The sequence below is a fragment of the Lichenostomus cassidix genome, chromosome 10 (genome assembly GCF_008360975.1).
Source record: "Lichenostomus cassidix isolate B80296 chromosome 10, HeHo_3.0, whole genome shotgun sequence".
Taxonomy (NCBI): domain Eukaryota; kingdom Metazoa; phylum Chordata; class Aves; order Passeriformes; family Meliphagidae; genus Lichenostomus; species Lichenostomus cassidix.
Genome location: NC_139491.1, coordinates 16,996,365 through 17,020,002, shown reverse-complemented (window position 1 = coordinate 17,020,002; position 23,638 = coordinate 16,996,365). Strand labels below are relative to the sequence as shown.

At 41.6% G+C, this 23,638-nt stretch overlaps 1 protein-coding gene across 1 annotated transcript; it reads right to left on the bottom strand.

The window, feature by feature from the left end:
* Positions 1-7,888: 7,888 nt before the first annotated feature.
* Positions 7,889-21,091, bottom strand: CRABP1 (cellular retinoic acid binding protein 1). Its single transcript, XM_085070084.1, has 4 exons — positions 20,922-21,091; positions 20,257-20,435; positions 17,431-17,544; positions 7,889-8,217 (listed from the first exon to the last, which is right to left on the bottom strand). Exons 1-4 carry the CDS (start codon positions 20,989-20,991, stop codon positions 8,167-8,169), a joined length of 414 nt encoding a protein of 137 aa, XP_084926210.1. The 5' UTR covers positions 20,992-21,091; the 3' UTR covers positions 7,889-8,166.
* Between the last annotated feature and the right edge of the window lie 2,547 nt (positions 21,092-23,638).

Genomic DNA, 23,638 nt, shown 5'->3' with positions numbered 1-23,638 from the left:
ACAACATCTCTGGTGAAGGCTCATGCAGACTGAATGCCTTCTGGGTATTCTTGCAACACTAAGCATGAGAAGACACTAGTTATTATACAATATAAGACAAATTATGCCATTAAAGTCATATATACAAAAGGCACTGCTGTTATTTTTATAGTTAGAAATGCAGCTGGCACTCTCCAAACGAACTTTAAAAAAAGTCCCTTCTGGCTACACCAGAAGTTTCCCTGAGCAGCCTTGCACCAAGATCTCCTGGTGCTGAAGTGTGTGTGTGTGCTTGGACAGCACATCCTAAGCAGCTCTGTGCAAGGAACTTGCTGTCAAGTGAGCAGCACTGAACACAGCTTGCAAGGACTGAGAACTTAACCAGGTGGATGTCTGTGCAAGACATCCTTAACTGTAAGGACACTCTTGCATCTATTTTCAAGGGATGGAAGTGTGTCCCACACAAACACTTTCTATTTTAGTACATCATGGCTGCAATTCCTGACCATTCACCTTTTTCCCCTTCCCCTCATTTCCTCCATTCCCAAGCCTTATTCCTAGACTCAGCCACTAAGGCATGTCCTGACTGCTCAGGCAGGGGCAGAGGAGGGGCAAGAGCTGTTTCCTTGACCAAAGGCAAGTTTTGGGCTGCTGACTGGCACTGGCTCTGTGCATTGCATCCTCTACCCTGTAGCTCCATGAGGTCTTCTCACATTTTATTGCCATGGATAACCCTCCAAAGCCAGCTAGTTCCTTCCATCTTCTGTTCAGCAATACTAAGCTCTGGACAGTGCAGAAACTCAGTGGACTCTACTGGGAACATTTGCCCAAACTACAGAGAGATTTTAATTTACAAAGCACCTTTACACATATGTGAGTAACTATAGTAGTAAAATCCTTGCAAGGCAACAATGCAATTTCATCAGAATGAGCTAAAAATTGCTGCCCTGAGTGCAGTATAACAGGGTGATTATGTACCTCCAGGACTGGTTAACTGAGAGGCAGATTCATGCCATTCCCAGCCAGTGAACACCACAATGTTTGTAGGTTCTCATCATTTCCTTGAGACTGATCTCATCTGTTTACAACCAGCTATGTGAACTGTTCTCTTTACCAGCTGGATGTTACTGGGCTGCCATCAGATGCTTGTGCTGTGCCCAAGACAAAGAGTGGTGGCTCCCTGCCATCCCCACGGGCTGCCTCTGCCTCCAGCCACCCAGCTGTGATGGCTGCTGCCTGCGAGAGGAACGCCAGGACCGTGGCACTGTTGAATCAGCTCCAGGAACTTAGTTAATGCTTGTCTTGCTTAGAGAGAAATGTATTTTAAATTCTTATCCCAATATCTTCTTCTTCAGCATATAAACTTTCTCTCCTCAATTTCCCACTGTACTTACTTTGTGTTATTAAATGATGAAATCTGGCTAATGGGCACCCTAATTATTGCAGCATCCAAATGACAGGCTTCGGGCAAAATGATAATTACTTATTCAAAAGTATTCATAAAATTAACATATCCTGAATAAATTCAGGCTTAATTTAACAGGCCGCTGCACTTATTACAAGCATTTAGCACATGCAATTGTTTAAACTTAGTAGAGAGCAACTTACTCTTTCACAAAATATCAGGGTCAGAAGTAGATGTAACCATAATTTGCCCTAACAAGAGCAAATGTCAAACAGTTTAGGGAGCTATACAGCAATTTGTTCAAATGCATGTAAGTTAAAAAGCCTACAGAGAAGCTCTTTCCAGGCTTTTAATTATGGCAAAGTATCCAAACCCTTCCTTAAATTTTGTTTCTTAGACAAAATCAAGAAAGAAAAAAGTGATAGAAAAAGTTATAAATCCCCTTTCTCTCCTCTTCCACCCTAACTTGGAACAGATTCAGGGCTTTATGTTGCGATCCTTCTATGTTCCAAGTATTATAGTTGAGATTTTTTTAAACTTTGATATACAATGCAGAGTGTTCCCCACTGACATACTAACACACAGAGTACTATCTTTGCTGAGAGGGGAAAGAGCTGTTTGTGTTCATATGAAAAATCTCACGTGCCACAATGTCAACCCCCGTGGTAAAATCAAAAAGCTTTGGGAAAGTAATGGAATGGTTAATCCCATAGGACCACTCACCTTACTTGCAGGAGTGTACAGATCTGTGTCACCTCTACATCTCTCATCGTATTTCAGCATGGTTTCCCAAGACTGGGGGGAGGTCTTTCAGTCATGCCATCTCTCTGTCTTTCAGTCAGGTGGAAGTGAATAACTTTTGAACAAAATGGGTCACTTCCTAATAAATGGGAAGAAAAGCAAGAGAGCACTGTGTTCATCTTCAGCTAGGACTGCTAGAGCTGTGTGAAAACCAGGTCCTGTGACATGATGGCTATTTCACCCCCAGACAAACACACACTACCCCTCTCTTCTTCTTCTCTTTCTTGAAAACACAGTTTTGTGTCCATACTGCCTGGGACCCTGACTATGAGGTCGGGAGAAACACTGCGAGGTATCCCCCATCTCAAGTCCTGGAATATATCCTTAGATATTTTTCCAGCAGGATGAAATGTTGGCACCAAATCAGTGAATTAATAAATTCTCCTGTTACTTAAACAATAGCAAGGAAGAAAGCTCTGTGCCAGAAAATGGTCCTTTTACAGAATTTTGACCATTCCCATAGCTGCCCTGTGACTAGTTTTGAAGATTTCTTTTGTTGCTGCAACAGAATTAACAACAGCAACATTTTGGTATAACCTGCACTAATGGAAAGCATTACAGATCCTTACTATTTATTCCTCCTATTCATCAGATAGTATTGATATCAAGTTCATTAAAGGAATTAAGGAATAAATCACACTTGAGAGAACATGATGCCAGTCAGGCCCAGATGCTTCCAATTTACTTCACTAAAATACTTTTGATTAAAACACATTACTGGTGACGTGTCTTAAAAGGAACTTGGACTTCAAGCTCCATAATAACTGCAATATGTTCTCAGTCTCTAGTCTTGCCACATGCCTAAGCTCAGTGTTAAAAACTCCTGCAAAAAGAGTTATTAGGTGCTTACCTCAGAGACAGACTTTCTCACTGCAGTCATTGCTGATGTCCTGGCACACCCTACAGAGGATCATGCAAATTAATATCATTATTTAGATGTTCCAGACTCACTATGCATCATTATGGCATAGTGTCAATTCTACATAAACGTCCACATGTGGAACATTTTAAAAATCTCTCAACTGCAGCAAGAGACATGGAAAGCAATAGCTTCAGCAGTCGTCAGCCTCTTAAAAGCATCAGAATCTCAGCACTGACATAGACTATATATTAGTGCTCAAAACATCTTTCCTACTAACTTTGATATGCAGGCTCCCAGGGGTCTCAGGGAAGAGTCTTAGGCCCCAAGTTCTAAAAAGAGGGGACCTTTACACTGACCCACTATAGCTATTCCTTCTGCAAGTCTGTAAGACCACTGCATTTCCAGCTGCACCTTTATCTCCCAGCAGTGGCAGCTACTTAGACATGAAAGCTTCAGACCTTTGAAAACTTTCTGTGAACTCATCAGACTTGTGATGAAATCAGTCCCCCAGCTCCACACGAACATCCTGTGAAGATTAACGTTGAGATACATATCTGCAGGGCTTTTAAGAAATCTATAGTTCAGACATTCATCTAGGCTGTCACATCATTTCTGCTTGAGCAATTGAGCTGCCTCTCCTCATGAGCAGCTGGTTTGTGCAGGAGAGAGCAGTATCTGCCAAAAGACTGTGGTATTGTCTGCTGCAGGAACCATTTCAAGCCTCACCACCTTCCTCTCTGATAGCAGTGTGTGACCATACAGCAAATTCTAACAGTGAATCTTACTCAAGCTTGTAAAAGAGTTTAGCTGCCATGTTCCTCTTTATTCTGAGAACATGGCAAAGAACTGTGTGCCTGCCACTGGTCACGTTGGCAAAGCATCAGGATGTTCCACTACTGACATGGCAGTGCTCAGAGAGCATGTATTTAAAAAAAATTCAAAGACTCTGGATTCTGCAGACATGTGGAATTTGGGGCTTCCTATGGCTCTCTTTGCACTCAGTGTGCAAGAAGTGATCACTTGAGCTAAAGCAGCACTAGGTCTCCAGAGCATACAGCATGCAATGGGACAGCTCTATTCCATACAAAAAGAGTTGGTGGGACAGATATGTCTGAACTGAACTATTCAATGCAGTATCACATTTCTGGCTAAGAATTTTTTTCATATTTTGAGTTTCCCACAGTGGATTATTTTGAATCAAACTTCACTGGCTGATCTGTTTACTGGTTAGGATGCTTATTTTTCCTGGAAAAAAAATGTTTTATGAAAGCAGCTTAAGAATAAAATATGGAAAAATCAAAGGAAAATCCTAAAATGAACTCTTCTTGCCTTAGGGCAGAGAATACGGCTGCTGGATCCCAGTGCTCCACTCATGTGGGCAAGTCTTCTTGTTGTGAAATGTTACCCATGTGCCAAGTTGCTGTAGATATCTGCATAACCCTTTCTTTGTCTTGCTGTAGCAGTTGGTTATCAGAGTGGCCTGTGCAGTGCTCAGTCCCAAGCCTGCAGGCACAGAGGGCAGGAATCAGTCAGTTCCCAGTCACAGCCACCTCAGTTGTGATGCCCTCAGGCTTTGTCCCAGGTCTGTTGCTGCCTCTAAAAAAAGGCACAGCTCCCCTGAAAATCCAGCTTTGTACAGATGTCTTGGATACATAGGATATCCAAAATAGCTGTAGATAATTATGTTTAGGTAACTGAATACCCACTTGTACTCTGTCCATTCCAGGACTGTTCAGGCAATGGCAAGACAAAGCCTTTATGCTTCAAGAAGGAAGACTTCTCAACTTCTCAGCTGGCTGCATTCTGCTGCCTTTGTGTGGAGAAATGCTCTCAAACATAAACAGTAGTATGTAATAAACTCACAGGGAAGGTTCCCTCATGCACCCACTTATATCGTCAGAAAGTCCTTTGGCCATGAGCACTGAGCACTGCAGAGCTCAGGAGTCTGGCTTGTAGGGCACAGGGATGTGCAAGACACAGATGTGGGGAGATGTTCCATTGTCCTACCACCTTTGCCTAGAAAAGCCCCTCCCTCCTGTGTGCAGAGAGCAGCCAGCTGAAGCTTTTAGGACCCTGTTCTGCCAAGAAACCATTTAACACTCAGACATCATGAGACTTACTTAATTTTTGTGGATATATGCTGCAGTAACTCTACTCTGCTTCCATCACCTCATCTGGTGGGGGAGGGCAGGGTGTGAATTCATGACTTTTTAGACAAAAAGTGGATAAAAATGTTGGCTGCCACGGCATTATTCAACTTCCATGTTCCCAAGGAAGCTTAATCTCAGAAATGAATAAAAAGGCAGGAGACAACTGTAAGGCTTTTGGCCAGTAAATTCACTCCAAATCCTCGAGTGCCTAGATTTGAAGGCTTTTAAATCCAGGAGGACTCACAAAATGCAATTTGGCCTTTGCACTTTCAACAACGAGCCATAAAACTAACACCCTGGACCAGTTCTAGTCTCTGTTCATAGGAATTTACCCATGCACCTCTAACTTTACTCTAACTTCACAAAAGTCAATCAAGTGGTGAAGCTTCCACACTGAAATTATTAAGGAAAGGAACTTCTGTCATGCCAGACTGCAAACGAAGCTTAGGGGGACAGCTTCAAGTCTGGAAGAAGAAAGTTCCCAGTTATTCAGGGTAGCTCATATCTCCAGAGCCTGTTTTTAATCATAACTCCTACAAGCTCGTTACATAGCTCATACTTTACTACTTGGATAATAGTTGCCAACTGGATGGAAACCTGACTTGGTATTTTCCAGTTAATGGGAAAGTTTTCTGAAGGATATTTGCTTGAGAAACACAACAGCTTAGCTTGAGCTTTCCTAGAAATTAAACACAGAAATTGCTGCTTCCATTAAATGCACTCACTTGCTTTAGACAGTGTGAGGTTCATGTGTTTTGCTGAACCCTCACGAAATGTGCATCAGGGCTGTTTTAGACACAGGTGGGAAAGGTAATTACTAAAAGTGGCATGTTTTCTTGGAATGGCATAACAGTCCTGCTGCTCACTGGCTTTGTCTCTACTACTTGCCCCCTCAGCTTGTAGCAATGCCAACATCCACCACACACCATCCGAAAGGTGAGGCTAAACTTCTATGGTGTTGGTGGGCTCCTGGTGCTCTGGGATATGACTTGTGCCAACATGTCCTGTAACACAGAGCTGTTTGCTGCTCAGCCTTGATGTGGCAAGACAGTTTTGTCTGCATCCCTGAGCAGCTTTGAGCTAGCTCAAAGCCTGGCACTTTTTTGTGGAATCCCTTTTGGCACAGTTGACTGCACAAGCAAATCCAGATACTCCTGAAGTGGAACTTGTTTATAACAAAACACCTCCCTATTTTAATTTGAACCTTAAAAGAAGATAGAAAATAAAGATAAATCCCTGTCATCCCCCCTCACAGTTGCATTCTTACTGGGGGATAGTTTCAGCTGTATCCAAACCACAATGAACTAATTTCAGCCCCTGCCTCAACGTGGACAAACATGCTCTGTATTTTATTGATACCAATAGAACCAAGGTCTCGGAAACAAGATTTGGCTTAAGGTTACAGTGTGGAAGAAAAGAACCCTCTTTTCAGCTGCCATATGGCATCCTGAGTGCTGATGGCAGAGAAAGCAATCATGACATGTCAGACCGGAGGAGATAGAAAACACTGTATGTTTCTCTCCTCTTGTGCTTCTGCAGCCCACACTGCAATAAATAGAACAGCTGGCTGATTTCTCCATGGCACTTTGACAATCCTATCAAAGGGAATTTCTCTACATGGCTATGTGAGGCATGAAGAGAGAGAGTAATTTGTATCCCATGGATGTCCCAAGATGATCAAGATTTGGTCCTGTTTTACTGTTCTGAATAGTGAGCACAATCCAGTGAATGGGGCATATATTCTGCTAACACTGAACCTCTCACAAATCTTATATGATTCTGTGACACGAAGCGGAAAAGTTATTCTTGCAAAGATGAAAGTTGGTCAGATAAGCTTGGATATTGTGCTGAAATAAGCAGTGCTCCTAGTCTGATAACTGATGAAGAACTGAAGACTATCTGGTTCATTAGTGGAATGTCTGTTCAGCTTGAATCTAACACTTGATAGTGCTGTGGCCAGAACTCTGAGCCAAAAGAAATACATTAAATTTGGTGCATCTTTGATTCCTGAACTGTGGCCCTGGTTTGTGAAACACTGAGTTGCTCAAAGCATGAAATGTTGAATCACCAAAAGTGAGAGTTGTAACATGGAGAGGGAGTGGAGCCATCAGAAATTCTCAATGTCACAGGTGAGAAGATAGGAGAACAGCAGCATTCCTTAGCTTTATTTTTTTATGACCAAAACAAAATCTGTCAGCTTCTTCTGGCTCTCTGATCAGGCCTGAGGTGCTTGGGTGTCATGACAATAAGTATTAGTCATGATCACAATGTTATTTGTCCTGTAGATACAGCTGGGTTTTTGTACTTGGATAATGTGTGTCTCAACAGGGAAGTTTGGGCATTTCTTCAGAGACGCAGCAGGAAAGGGGGGAAAGATCTTGCCTTCTCTTGTCTGGTTCAGCAGAATCACAGTCCCAGCAATCACAGGATACAGGAATTATTCCTCAGCCACCCTCACAAGGAGAGAGCACAGAAAGAAGGAAAGAAACTGAGCTCTGGGTTTGAAAGATCAACCTGCAGCTCTGTGAAAGGCCTAGCCATTCACTTGCTCTCCATCCCTCTGTGTTGCCCTAGGAGGTGTTCCCTGACAGCACAGGACCTGCCAACAGTAGGGAAATTCCACACTGACTTCAGCAGAGGGCAAAAAGTGTTTCAGCTGAGTTTTCAATTAAAAACACCCCCAAACAGCTGTGAGTTATGCCCAATAAGTTTAATAACTGAGGAAACCATAGCAAGTGACAACTACAAAACACAAAGCAGACACAAAAATCGATGGCATAAAAGTGGGAAGGAATAGTGTCTGAAATGAAAAATTAAAGCAAAATACACTGAACAGAGGATCTGGGTTCAGATATAACACACACGGTCACATACAACACTGCATTAGTAACAGCACACACAGATACTCGTTATACTGGGGATTTTCACAGTTCTCCACTTCATCCCAGATGACAAGTAAATTGATGTTTTTACTCTCTTACATAAATTCTTGTGCACACAACATCATCAGCACCAAAGGTCTGGAAAAGAAATAAAAATCAATCAGAAGAGATAGAACCAGCAAACATTTAACATTATTTCAAAGTGTTATTTTTAGTATAGTAACTTTTTCTTATGTTGTTTGACAGATGAGAGTAAAGAAAGAAGTCATTTTGAAAGAGGAATGCAATGGTAGTGACCTTTTTTCCAAGGCAGGATGAATTTTGTCAGAATGATAAATGATGCATAAATTCTCTTTTTCTATAGTTTCTTGGCATGAATTGATAAATAAACATGAGAAAACAAAGTGAATTTGGAATGTGCTGTTGTTATATTTAGAAACAGTTGCATTACTTTGAACTAGCAATGCTGAGGGTGGAATTCAGATGGCATGTGCCAAAGGTATCCTTTGATATTTGCAGATATAAATCCAAGCAGGCAAATGAAGTGAGTGGAGGAAAGATGAAGACCAGGAGCATGTACACCTATAACCTGTAAACATAATGCTGCAGCAAGCTGCTGGCACCCCATGCTGGGATACCAAACCCTCTTTTCCAAGTGGGCACTGTCAATGACAACCTTCTTTTAGGACACTGGAACCCTAACCAGTGAGTTTGTTAACAATGATGAGGATCTGTAATGCCATACAGATTATCAGGACATGTAGGCAGGACAGTGATTGTGGCAGCTGTCTGAGAAAGCCACCTGAATCCCAAAGTGTTTGTATGTAATTTCAGGTCTGGCAGGCTAAAATTTAAGCAATTAAACGTGAAGAAAATAATGGGTGCAAGAGTGAGGAAATAGCAGCTGCAAAAAACTTCATGATCGGCTACACCGACAGCCGGTTTTGAGCTCAGCACTAACAAGCTCTGAGCTGGGATGTCTGGCTGTGGTCACTGCCAAGGTCTCACTGAAAAACATACATTAAGAACTACCCCAGTGTGTTATGAAAATTCAGCTGGGCTATTTGCTTTAATGCTTTCTACACCTGTTTTGGCTAATACTTTGAAAGGACTTGGCTTTAAAGCTGACTCTGGCTTGTATTTTGTTCACTTTGTTGGGGAGACAAGTCTGTTAGTACTTTGGAGATATAGACTTTGTTTTTATGCATATCAATATCAGTATCATATCAATGCTTATATACATTTATATACATGAATACCTCTGAAAATGAACATGAAGGATGTGGGTAGTTCTCTATTGTCCACAGCACCAGCTGCAAATACCCTTATTATGGCTTCCTTCAACATTTCCAAACTATACACAAAGGCAAAATTATTTCAGCAGGAGCTCTGCCAGAGAAAGGAATTAAGAGTCAAGACCATTGAGGGCTCCAGGTTGTCTGTGGAGATTGTAAGGTCCCTGTGACAGTGATTGTCTTTCCCATTCAGGCACTGCTAAGCACAGTGAGGTTTGCGTCCCCTGCTGATACTTTAACACAAATCATAAACAGTAGTAAAACAGTCCCTGTGTAGTGTTCCTCCAGAGCTGGCACAGCCCCAGTCTGACAGTTGGAGCTGCACAGCTATGCAGCCACATCTTGTGATGTGAGTGGTGCCACATCAGCCAATTCTAATGAGAAAGGCTGCAGCAGCCATTTGCCAAAAGTCTTGTAACCTCCCTAGTAAATTTATGTCTGTTCTTTCAGACAAGTTAAGAGAGAAACTCCTTCCCCTAAAGCTGTGCCACAGCAGTTACTCTCAGAAGAGATCAGCAGTTGTATTGAGAAGGAGCACTGCAGGGAAGAGTAGATTGAAACAGAAGTGGTTCATACTGCAAGGGAGCCACTGTAGATCTGAGCATCTGCAATTGCAGCGTCCAGTTCTAAGACTGTGCTCCTGGGCAGTGCATTCTCCTAAGACATCAGGGTAGTCGGATTGGCAGCTTCCTTGGAAGATTCACAGGAGGGAGAATGTAAATAAAGATGAGAATTAGTGGAGGAAGAAAAGAGACATAAGTCTCTCATAGAAAGCTCGGCAGTATGGATGAGTACCAGTACCACAGACTGTAGTGCACTCAGAGTCACAGCTCAGCACACTTGTGACACAGGACACTGGCTCCTCACTTTGTACTTTCAACATATAGCTCCAGCTAGACCTCTGGACTTTTGAAAATTTCAGACAAAGGACTGCATTCAAATTACTCTGTCTGGACAAAAATCAATTGCAGAAAATGTGGACATAGGGAACCCAAATTTTAAAAAATCAATTGCTACACACAAGGATTGTCATTCTCTGCAACACACCAATCTCACAGTCTGGAAAACAACAATTATTTAATACAATAATGTCTTTAAACCTAGATGGTAAAGAGACAGAAATCATGCAAAGCACAATCACAATTATTCTGGAGTACCATGTAACCACTGGGCACTTCTCAAACACCCAAGACATCCTTTTCTTGAAGACCCAGCTTAGGTTATGTGGCCTCTGATCTGTTTCAGCAATAACCTGCATTTTTTAGCACTTAGATTTCATACCTTATACACATTCAAATGATTAATAAGGTAATTGAAGCACATAAATGAAGGGCTTTATTGTCACAGTTATGCACATGGTTTAAACGTGGACTTACTTAAAAGGCGTTTCCATCTTATTGTAACTTACTCTCATTGTTGATAAAACTCCACTCACTGTTGCTAAAGAAAGCAAAGAGGAACATGTTCAAGCTTGCTGCATTCTTTTTCTTGTGGCAACTCACAGAAATGTCTAATGTATAGCTGGGCCCAAGGTCAGGAGAGGATCCAAATCAAAAGGCTGTTATTCCTCTATCCTTCACACCCAAATCCTTGTACCCAGAGGTAGGATAAAGCATTTTAGTGACTATGGTTCTAATTCTAGACTCAAAAGAAGTGAGAGTTCCTGTTAGAATAAGCAGACTTTAAATATTTACATGACCCAAAGCAGTAGAACTTTCTAATGAAAAGAAAGAGAGTGAGTGGTGAAGTTTCGTCAGAACAACTGAAAAAAAGTGCAATTCTAACAAACTATAATTCAGATCTCATGAGAAGATGCAGGACTTTCAAACACCACCTTGTCATCAGCTTGCAAAGGTCCCAGTTATCTCACAAAATGCTGCAAGGCAAGGTTTCTATCTAAATCTAAAATAGGATTTTAAATGTGCAATGACTGCAAATTACAGAATTGTTTCCTTCACTTAGCTTGTCATAATCTGTAGCTAAGAGTCCAAAAGCACACTGCAAACAAAGCCCTGCACAGGGGGATAATCCAATAAATTGACCTCTCTCAGTTCACTCAAAATCTGATGACCACTGACATCATGAGAGATTAAAAGAGAATTACAGGGCAGTAATATATTTCTGTAGCAGCAAATCTGCTTTTTGAAGGCCTTCTCTTTATAAACATTTACTGAGGAGTCTTTGTGATAAGTGGAGCACATAGTATAATTACTATACTGAGTGTCATTGAAACAATAACCTGGGCAAGATCACTTCTGCCAGTGTATGCAAAAATCCCTTTATCTGCTCATGACTGATCGAAATGCAGTGGGCAACTTAAAAAAGATGACAGATTCCATCAGCAAACTGACGGAGAAAAGAGGCTATTACTTAAATGAATCCTCAGAAAACACTTTGTCCCTGTGCAAACTTCCATATTATCTAGAATAAAGCTATAAATCTTCACAAAAATGGCATGTTGCTTATTTCCATTCTCCTCCTGACTCCCATAATATTTTAGGAAAGGGGCTGATCCTCATGAGGCCACAGTCACTCAATGTGCAGTGCCCACTTTCAAACTTGGTTATTAATAGCAAATCACCCCATACACAACCTCACTTCCCTCAGGATATCAATTGACAGGACCATGCAAAATTAGGTCATTTCAAAGAGCCTAATTGTCAGTATTTGTGTTTGAGTACTGCTATATTATACAGTTTCCTCCAAGTCATGCAGCAAATGAATGACAGTGATATCTCCCAGCTATAGTCTTGAAAGCCAGTGCACAGAGGACATCTAAGCTACAAGTGATACTATAAAAGGCTACATTCAGGATTGGGTGCAGCCAAAATGCAAATGGCTTTGGCTTCTTTCTTTGTTTGGGAGGTGACCCAGACTAGTCTGTAGTAGTGAGCAGGGGCTGTAGATCCCTAAGCCCCCTTGTAAATCTGCTCATGGCAAAGAGTAAATTAAAGCATTAGGCCTGTGCAACACACACACATGCATTATTAAAGGCTCTTGAACTTCTATCAAGGCTGCTCTAATGAGGTCAGCAACAACCCCCTCACACTGAGCTCAGTATGAGCAGACCCTCTTTTGATAACTGGTTTTACATAAGATAACTCTCCAAAAGTTATAGAAAAGTTAAACACTTAGGTAGTTTAGCACTGTTCAATACAAGGCTTAGGCACCACCACACATTTCAGCATACCGCTGCAAAATCTCTTTCCAAATCTCTATTGATCCTTCTCACCTATTATGTTTAATTTTAGAAGTTGGCAAAATCATTTAAAAAATGTTCACTCGCTCATCTGGGCTCCACAGTTCACCAGTTCTAATCAACTACACCAGGATTTTTCTGAGGAGGGAATGTAGAATAGAAACCATGCTTGAACCCCCACCAACGTTCTGATCTTTGACCCTTGCCACAATTGATTCTGAGAACCCCTGTGTGATACGTGAACTGTGTAAAATGTGGTCAGAGGATGTTTTTAAAGCCCCTCTTCAGTAATCATCCACTTTAAAATGTTGGTGTGTTACAGATTAAACTTAAATCTATAGAGGCATGAGCAGCCATGAAAGCAGCAATGCACCTAAAGTTTGAATATAAATGTGTCTCATTTGAATAGCCAATATTTGTAAGCAGCATCCTTTAACTTTGTAAAGAGCAGGCCTTTTGTTCTTTTGACTTACATAAGTGATTGATAAGCTCATTAGTGCCCCTGACAAAAACACACAGCAACAACAAAAACGTTATGGGTATACTGAAGGGAAGAAAAGGCACTTACTTCCAGATCATAATTTTCAGACAAATAAAGGAAATATATCTTGTGTTATATTCTGATCTTGATTGCTCAAATGCTAATCCAAGTATCATAGTTTATGAATGTAGAGTTGTAAATATAGGTATTCTGACTCTCTGTAAGCATTACAATCCTAAAGTACAATACAATATATAGACACAGTCAAGACAAATAAATGTGGACTTTTATGGGGAACTACCCATCTCACCCTCCCTTGCTTGCATATTCTACATAATTTGTACCTACATTATTCAGTAATTCTGAAAATGCAGCACTGAAATCCCAGCAAGTGCATCAGATGAGATTAGAATAAACAGCTCTGATAAAAGTAGTTGCAACGTTCTAGTTTTAGAACTATGTTCTAGTTTGCAAACCATCTTTTTTATAAAGCATAACTTGATGCTCCTTGCCTTTCCTGGCTGAAAGGACTCTTTTTTTAACAGGACTTTAGACTTACATCTGTCATTGTATAAGCCAAATATTATTCATCTAGTAATAAAAGCAATTTCGTTCTCCATCCTGCAAGGAGCTAAGAAGAGCTGAAGGTAACTGAAGGTAAAGAAAACTGTTGCTAACTAAATAGTGTGTTCTCAGCATCTGTGTACCAGAGGACGTGATGTGACTTGGAAGACCATCATTTTACTCCAAGGAAATATCTTTGAAGAACATAAGGAAGTCTTCTGCCAGGATGCAAGAAAGATTGATAATTGTACAGTAATATGGTTTCTATTTTAGCTCTGTGGTAGTCATGACAATTAAACACTGGATTTTTTTTATTATATGAGATAATAAATGCATATTATTTAGTATGCTGTGTTGAAGAGAAAAATATATCCTTACACTAGTAAAATATCATAATCAAATGGATCCCTTAAGTAATGCAGCATATTAGGTCAAAATTATGTGGCAAAGCTCCAACATTTATGCAGCCAATACTAACAGAGTAAAACCAATTCCTTACCCCCTGCCTGTTACCCCAAGCCTTTCTTCAATTCTTGCCTGAGGCTAACACAGTTTAGATTCTTTCTTGCAATGTCTTTCCAATGGGGTATGGCTTTTCTTGCTTTCTTCTGTAAATGCATGTAATAGCTAACAAGGAATTTCAAGACTTCTTGAAGGATTTCTTTGGATAGTGAAGCAGAAGCAGAGCCTTACTGAAGTACATCAGAAAGAGTAAAGGAACAGAAAACATTTCTTAGGTAAGTAGGGAGATTTGAGAAATGTGAAGATGGGAATTGTTAACTATTTGCAGCAATGAGTAGCAGAACTAAATGAGAAGTTATTTCAGGTCCTAAAGATCCCTGAGAAAGCTCTGAGGGTGGAAGAAGAAAGAAAGGAGAAGACAAAGATCTCTTCTCATTTTGATCTTGGTTTTGAAGAAGTAAGTAGGGGTTTGCAGACTGAGATTCAAGGAAATTTGCCAAGCATAAAATAAAATAATCTAAGTTGAATCTTTGTTCACTGGAGCGATGAAAAAACCAAACACAGTGCAGAAGCAAGAGATCAAAAGAGTCTTCTCACTAAGGGCTCTTATTCCTACCTTGTTCCCTTTTATAGCTGCTGAACACACCTCAGCCAATCCCTTCAAATAGTTTAGCTTCCAAAGCCCAATTGTCTGAAGGAATGTTCTGGGGCTTTAAAATTAGGGACCACAGACAAGAAAATGCATCTTATCCTCTTCTGTCTCCCTCTAAACAGTAGAACCTTTTGTTGCCTTCCAGAAGGGGTAATTTTGGACATTTCAGCATCTCCAAAGAACCAGAGACCTCACACCACCATTACTCCCAGAAACACCTCATTGCTGAGCTTTAGGGTGTAAGATTTTGCATGTTAACCCATGTATTTAAAAGATCTGTACAATCAGTCTCATCACAGGACTCATGAGGACCAATTATTGTCATAATGCTTAATAAAGCAAAAGAGGCCACTATGCTCAAGAAAGAGGTAGAAGAATGAAATTGTGTATCATAGTGAATAGTAAAAAAGCCCAGAGAGAATGATCTGGATCACTTGGAAACAAACACCATGTTTTCATAATAGCCACAGTAAAATCACACTTTGCCTCAAATGAACATAATCCCAGTTTGCCAGAGAGGGGAAGGGGATCAGTCTGGGGAACTGGAAACCAGGAAAGACTTAACAAAGCCGTTGCATGTAAATCAGAACCATTTTAGATAAGAGTAAGGAGATGAAATCACTGCAACATCAGGTGCTAGATTACTAGCAAAACAGTATGTGCCATTCTGCTTTTCTTAGTTTAGGAGGGAAATTGATACATTTGAGTGGGTTAAAAAAGCACTCAAATAATGATCCAATGAAAGCTTCTTTTACATTGAAAGGCTCAAGGTCGTCCTGTGGTATAGCTTAACAACCAGAAACTTCTTATAAGAGGTGGCTCAATCAATGGTGTTAAGAGAAGTATTTGCAGTAACAAATGTTAGGCATACTATTCAGGTTTTTTCATGCACAGTATGTAATGACTGGAAGTTGAATCTACCCATTCACATTTTAGAAGTAATGTGTATATTTTAATGGCAAGGAAATCAACCAGTAAAGCAACTTATCAAAAGTTCTGTGTTCTTAAAAATGGAAATATTTTAATAAGAAGCAAGTTGTTCTAATTTATATCCTAATTGGAGAAATAATTAATTCAGAAAAGTTCAACAGGCTGTATTAAACAAGAAAAAAGGTTAGATGGCTTTAAATTTTTGAATCACTCTGGTTTCTTATCCAACTTCATTATTCTTACCCAGCAGGGTAAGTTCACATTGCTGCTTGCAGGAGGCAATTGTATTATGAGCAGCTTTCTTGCTTTGCTCGGAGCATTTCACTTTGTTTAACAGCTGCCTCATTAGCTTGTTGCTTAAATAATAAGCTACAGCAATGTATTGTTAGAAAGCTGGAAAAGTTATAGTTGAGAATATATTTTGACCACTGCATTACATATAAAGATGCAAAGCAGAGATGAAAGTACTTTGCCTCCTAAAGTTTTGTGACAATATAAAGAATTCCAGTGGTTGAGTCAAAAGAAATTATGCTGCATTGGAGTATTCATTCACTAGAAACCACTGTGATTTCACTAACAGCATGCATGTCCTCATAAGGGGTGGGTAAACAGTTCCAAGATCCTATTAACACCTTAAAAGCTTTTTGTTTATACTTGGTTACGTTTTGGTCCTGTTTTCGTTTCAGATGCAATCTTAAAAACAGAACTCCATCTGCTATAGAGAAACACTAGTGAGTCTGTTTGTTTTTCAAAGTGCAGAGGTTTAGTTAGTGTGATAGTTCGAAATAAAACCTCCCTGCTTTGATGTTTTCTTACCCACCACTCCAGCAGCCTGTCTCCCATGTCCAAACTGATGAGGCTTAACAGTCTAATCAACTATTTATCTGGAATTCACTAGTAGGAACGTGTGCAATAAAATGATTCTGAACTCAAGCTGAACTGTGCTACTGTGTCTTTACTCAGGTCTGGATACCAGTAAATTAATGTGGAGTGACTACTGAGGAAAGATTCAGTGAAGAGAACTCTAACAGAAGTATAACATAAATAACTAAACCGTGCATGATTGATGGTGTGCACGGCCAGGCAGTTGCAGAGGTGCTGCTCAGAATGCCCACAGTTACCCTGCTGCCAGATGGAAGGTCACACATCACTGGGGGGATGCTGGCTGACAGCAAATGTACAAATCTTTGTATTCCTGAGAAATGCATGAAGGCAATTCTGAACCTGACTAGGAGATGATCAGGGAACTGGGGAAGGTGGCAGAGGTAGGGGAGGAAATTACATATTTTTCATAAGCAGGAGAGATTAGAGCATGCTAGCAACATGTATATCTTTCCTGCTATATGCCATGTGACTGTGGATAAGAAGCAACGTTATGCACATGCCTAAAAAGGAAGATTCTCCAGAAATGAGGTCAATGCCTTGATCTCACTTTCACCAGAGAAAATCTGCAATAAATCAAGCAAATTCTTTTATGATGTTGTGAATTTACAGAGCAGAAGTGCCCCACTTGTGATTATTCTACCAGTACAAGTATGGTGAAAGTTATGACAATCAAATGCCAGTCAGAACAGGCATATATCTCCATTTGTTCTTTAAAAAAATTAAAAGAAAGGGAAAAAAGCAATATATTATTGTAAGGTAGAGGATTATGAAAATGGTAGTGTTCCAGATGGATTTAAGTAAGGAAAAATAGTAAGTCATACTATGTGGTAATTAAATAGCCTGTTAATATGGTGCATGTATTGAGTGGGTTCAAGATTCTTACCAAAATCAGCTCATCATTAGCTAATTCTCGAGTCCAGTATGTTTTGGGACCATCTCCCTCAATAAGAGTTTGTTTGCAATAGATCTTGTTTTCATTCTCCCAAGTGGCCAAACTCTGCAGGCAAAAAAACCATTAGGAAATACATTAATTATATTCTCCAACAGCATGAGACAGAGACTACAATGAGCAGTAGTGAGAATAATTGCTTCAATAAAGGAGCAACACATTGATAGATAAACACAAAGGGAAAAAGACATCGGTGGAAAGTGGTGAAATCAAAATTAAGGTGTGATTTTGGGGGCATTTTGGAAAAGAGGCGTACATAATAACAAAGTAACTGCAAATGGGTCTTTTCAGTGTGAAGCCACTCAGTTTCCATCAAATGATTGATGTTGAAAAGTGTAATTTAGGAACATGCTAATGTAGTGTCTACATTCCCAAGCATCTTTGTACACATGTGATTTGATCTGACATGTTATTTATCACTACAAAGTCCCCTTAGAGTAAGAGCATAAACAATTGTATATATCATGTTGTGGTCATAAATAATGCAGTATTTGTCACTTACAATCTTTCCTGCTCTATGGCACTGTGCCAAGTTAACTGTGTATTAAACATATTGCACTAACAAACTAGAATAAATCACAAGTAAATTAAAGAAACATTGCTAGAATTCAAGTGTTTGTGACATTACTTTTTTAAGGTTGTGAGTCTGGAGATTGAAATACCCTTGGACATTTTTCAAAGTGTTTTAATAATGGCTATGAAACCAATGAAAAATAAAAGAATCCAAAACAACAGGATTTGTTTAACTTTCACAAACACGCAAGCCCTGCCTCTGTTGCTTTTCACTCTAGCACTGAACTACTTCACAGTGCAATGGAACAGCTGTGCAGAAGGATGCCCTGTAATGAATGTTCAAGTAATTGCTTTATAACTACACAGGGGAGACATTTTTTAGTCTGTGATCATATACATATACATATACATATACATATACATATACATATACATATACATGTGTGTGTGTGCACACATATGCCTAAATTCAAGTTAACAGTTCCCAGACTTTCCAAGGGGAAAAATCCTTTACTTTGATTTAAAATTAGCTGTTTACTTTTAAAATATTTTTCAAAACAATAGATTTTATAAGCCAACAAGCCATCTCAATTGGTAGTTATAAAAGCTCTGCCTTGAAGTACAACTACATATGATTCCCTCTTTGTCTGCATGAACAATGGATCAAGTTAGTTGGCAGAACAAAACCCTCTACCCCATAAAGTATATAAAAATCTATCACCAGTCAGCAGTTTTGCCAGATATTGCAAATTACATTCTGGAGTATTATTTTATTATCTGTCAGTTTCTGCTCTGTGGCCACATCTTGGTTATATACACACAGCAGTACAACTTATTCCTGTGAGTGGACTATAAATAATTTCACAACACATGGAAAAAATCCACTACTTCACAAAACACATTTCTTTCAGGTTTTTCCAACTTTCATATCTTACAGCCATAATTATTGTTTTTCCATCTGCAGCAATAAATCCTTCTCTAGAAAGCGGGTCACATTTATTGTGTATGCATTATGTATGAAGACACTCCAATACTACTTTTGCTGAACAAGATAAATTAACAAAGCCAGCAACATTTCCTGAACAAACTGTTAAATATACGATAACTCATTCTAGAGAGTGAGTGGATGTTCTAAATATTCACTGTCTTCCAGAATGTGCTTCCTATTTCATAAATTTATGTTGACAGCAATTGTAATGAAGACAGTAAGTTCTGACATTTTAGTGATCCAAATGGTCTCAGAAGCTGACCCAAGAATTAGGAGAGATCATATTTTGGAAGGAAGATTATTTCACCAGCACTGGGTGCTTTTAGAACCGGATCCTCATTTGAGACTACATTCTGATATTCTTTATTTGTATTTTTATCAGAGTTTTATGTATATATACTTATTTTATAAGTGTGACAATAAAGTGCCCAAAAGAAAGCATAAGTAACCCATGCCTCCGATAATGTTTTTCAAAAGGCAGCCATGACCACAGCCCAACTCCCCAACACCTCAGATCCCACATATCTACATCAGTGAGAACCTGGTGTCAGATGCTGCTGACTCAAATCCCCCTCCATGGCCACAGAAGTAGTTACAAAGGTAGAGGAGCTGTGTCTCACACAGAATCAAGCCCAAAAGATTCCAGTGAATGCTCTCTAATGCACTTCTACTCAAGGAGGTGGTGTAACTATGGCTGGTATAATACCAGCCGAAAGCCTGTCTTACACTGTTAAAGAGTTAACTGATCAGTAAACTGGAGATCTGCACTTGCAAGGGCATGAAAAACGATTTCAGCCCCAAACTACCAACTGTTTGCGGTCCTGCTTGTGCACTCATCTGATTCAATCTAGGACAAAAGCTGTGTCAGATTTGTGCACTAAATCCTGACTCTTGAGGTCTCTCTTGCTCCACCATTTCCCATGTTTCTGTCAGGGACAGAGGCTGGGGAGAGCTTTCACTGTAGCTGAGGTCTTCAGGGGAAAGGAAGCAAAAGGAGCAGAACTAAACTCTGCCAAGCTGGCAACCAGGTACTTGCACTCTGCTTTCTGGACCTGTCCTGTTCTGTAGCCTTCAGGTTTTAGTTTTAGCCTGCAAGAAGGACAATAAGAGTGGTGACCATCAAGAACCCCCAAGAGTGCTTCTGGCAAGAAGAAGGTGGAGGGCAGCAGATGTGTTTGTCCCATCTAAAAAAAAGTAGGTAACGCACACACACGCACAGATGCACACAAACATGCACATGCCCCCTGCTCTCCTCCTACCCTGCACTTTCGTCCATCCACCGTCTCCTCCTCAAAGCTCTCCCCGATTTTGAAGTTGATCTCGGTGGTGCGGACAGTGGTGGAAGTTTTGATGTAGAACTGGTCCCCATCCTGGCGGATCTCCACATGGGGCTTGGAGGCGGCTGCCACTGCCACTTTCCTGAGCATGGCATTGACACCTGCGCGAAGCAGGGAGAAAGCAGAGCTTGAAGTCGCCGGCCGTGCCCTGGGCTGACCTCGGCCAGCATCACGCAGCTCGGCCAGCGGGGCGAGAGGCCGGGGCACAGCGCGCAGCCCTACGGCTCAGCTGCCGCGCTCGGGAGCCGCGGCGCTTCGGCAGGCTCCGCACGGGCGGCACAGGCGGGCTCTCGCATAGATCCCCGCGGCAGAGCGCCGGGCCAGCGGCAGCTCCGCTCCCCGGGCAGGACCGCCGGCGCTCGCAGGTGAGGCAGAGACCGTGCCGTGCCTCGACCGCCCCTCCCCGGGTAGCGCTCTGAGCCATCCCCCGCACCGGCGGGAGCCTCTCCCGCCCGCGGCCGACGCACGGAGCTCTCCCGGGTGCCCGGTCCGGGAGACACCGGGCACCGCCGGAGCGCGGCTGCAGCTGCCACCCCGTGTCCCCGCCCGCGGGACACAGCCCGCTGCCCGGCTCCCCCGCGCCTCACCCAGCGCCTTGAGTAGCTCGTCGAAATTCTCGCTGCTCCTCATCTTCCAAGTGCCGGCGAAGTTGGGCATGGCGGGGCGGGCGCTGAGGAGGGCGGCGGGGACGCGGCGCTGCTGCTCGCTCTTCGGCTCAGGCACCTTGTGAGTGGGGCGGACCGCGGCGGCAGTGGCAGGGAGAGCGGGGCACACCCACCCGGCCCCCCACCCCTTCCCCCGGGCCAGCACCACGCCGCCAGACAGCCGGCCCCCTCCCACTCATGGCCATCCATCCATCCATCCTGCCCTCTCCATCCATCACTCCTTGCCGCCTGCCTTGCAGCCTCCACAGCTGCCTCCTGGGGCTGCCCAAGAATGAGAGCCCGATTGTCACTTGTCCCACAAATGAGGTGGACGCTGAGGACTTGATGAAAGCCCCCAGAGGCAGGCAGGGAAGGCAGAAGGCAATCCAACTAGGCTCAACCTTTCCACGCTCACGCTGGGTTGATCCCACCACGGCAGGGCCGAGGCACAGCAGCCCATCACACCTCCCAGCTGCCAACCTGCCCCCAGCACTGCTCACGGGGACAGCCAGCGGGGCCAAAAGGGTGCCAAGGAGCACAGCCCCTTCCAGGACAGGGAACAGTTGTAAGGAAGCTGTCACTGCCCTTGAGCCGAGTCTCCCCTTCGAGAAGTGTGAAGGACAAAGAGATACACAATGCCTAAAGCACTCTCCAGCCACAGACATTCTGTGGCATCTCATCATCATGAGGAATGAGACATCCCTCAGTGCTCTGTGGCACCGTTTGCAGCAGGAGGGTGTAGGTGCAGAACTGGCATCAGAAAGAACAGTGCCCATGGTGGTCACCAGCTTCTGTGGAGAAACACAGCAAGCTATTTCACATTTACTTAAATTAACATCAGTGTGCTAAAGATTTGAGTCCTGTTCTGAACCTCTCATACTTTCCATGACCATTTCCATTGTCTTTGCTTTGAATGCCTCAGTTTCAGGTCAAAGATGCTAGATTAAAGTTCCTTATTGCAGCTGATTTATCCACATGATAAAGTGGAACAGAATTTGACAGGTTAAGGCATATGGAGTTTTTCTGCTGCTGTTGTGCATAAGGAAATACTCAAAACATTCAGGGGTCTGTGATTTCCCACTCAGAACAGGGCCAGATGTTTTTTAATTATAGGAAAACCTTTGCTGAGCCAACTTCATAGTACATTTACAACAATTCTTCACTTGTTAGACTCTGTCAAATGAACACGTAAGTTACTTGAGGTATGTATAAAATCTGTTTACTCCTTGAAACTTAATAGATCTGGGAGTTACTTTAGCATGTTAGGCAGGATTCTATATACGCTGTAATTTGCTCTCATTTTTTATTCCAGGAAGAATTTCACCTGAGTAAGGACCATAGAGCAGAACCAAATAATTGTCTGTTGATTGTCACTCTTTTTCTTCTGATTTTTGTTTCTGCCTTTTCAGAAGGACACCCTGGAGACCTGGCATAGTTCTTTAACAGAAATATTTTGATGAAAAATCTGGGGTTTTTTTCCAGGAAATGAACATTTCGGTGAGGAATATCTGTTTTCAATAACAGGGTTTCTCTAAAAAGAGAAACAGAACAACAACCCAAACCAAGAACAAAAACCAGAGCACGAAGCATTTTTCAGTTGTTTTAGTAAATGACAATAAATTAGTCCCCATCTGACATACTTTGTTTAAAGATTTTAAATTGCCTCAAAGAAAAACACACAGACAGACACACAAATAAGTTCCTATTACAAGTAGGTTTAAGACTTCAAACATAAGGCTGCAGGCTCAACAGACCCATATCAAGTTTGTGTATTGGTACAACACACTGAAGAAAAACCCTCCTCAATCCCTCAGTTTCAACTTCTCACAACATGAAAACATGCTACCAGCTTTGCTTCTAGGATCCTGCAGAACATGTATACCTGAAGCCCAGTGGAAGTGTTATGGCTCACTCTTTGCAGGACAAAGTCCCTAGCTACCTATGAGAATCAGTATGGAAGCATAAGCAAGGCAGGAACTCCTATCTCTACCTGAGAAAATAAATTGGCTCAGAAGATCTTAAGAAAGGACAATTTATTCTTTAAAGGACCATTTAAATTTTTTGTTTGCTGCCCCACTGATACAAACAAGAACTATTGCAGCAGATGTCAGCTGATAGTGTTTCTAAGATGTGGGACTCATGTTCTAGGTCTTAGACTGTGGCCATTGACCTATTCCATGAAGTCCAGGAGGGAGCTTTCAGAATAGTCTTCATCTAGAAAGTGCATCAGGCTGGAAGGAAGAAGTGCCCTCAGTCAATAAAGGCTCTATTCTGCAATGGCAGCACTATTCATCCTAAACACAGATCTATTAAATTACATTTTTATTTATGTCACAGTCTTACCTAAAGACCATGAGGCACTGTTCCACCTATACAATGCAGCTCTAAAACAAAAACCCAGTCACACTCTAGTATCTAACTGCCCCTCTGTGACAATGTGACAACCTTATTTATATAGAGAGGCAGTTTCCTTTCAGTACTGCAGAATGCAGACTTAGCAACTATTTAGAATTAGACCTCAAAGTTCAACTCCAGAAGGAGTTGCTCCTCTCTGAGAGCAAGGGTCCACCGCTCCCAGCACAGCATATATATTTCCAGAGCCAATGTCTTCCCTCTCACCAGGAGTTCTTCATGTATACACAATAGTTGAACTGATCACC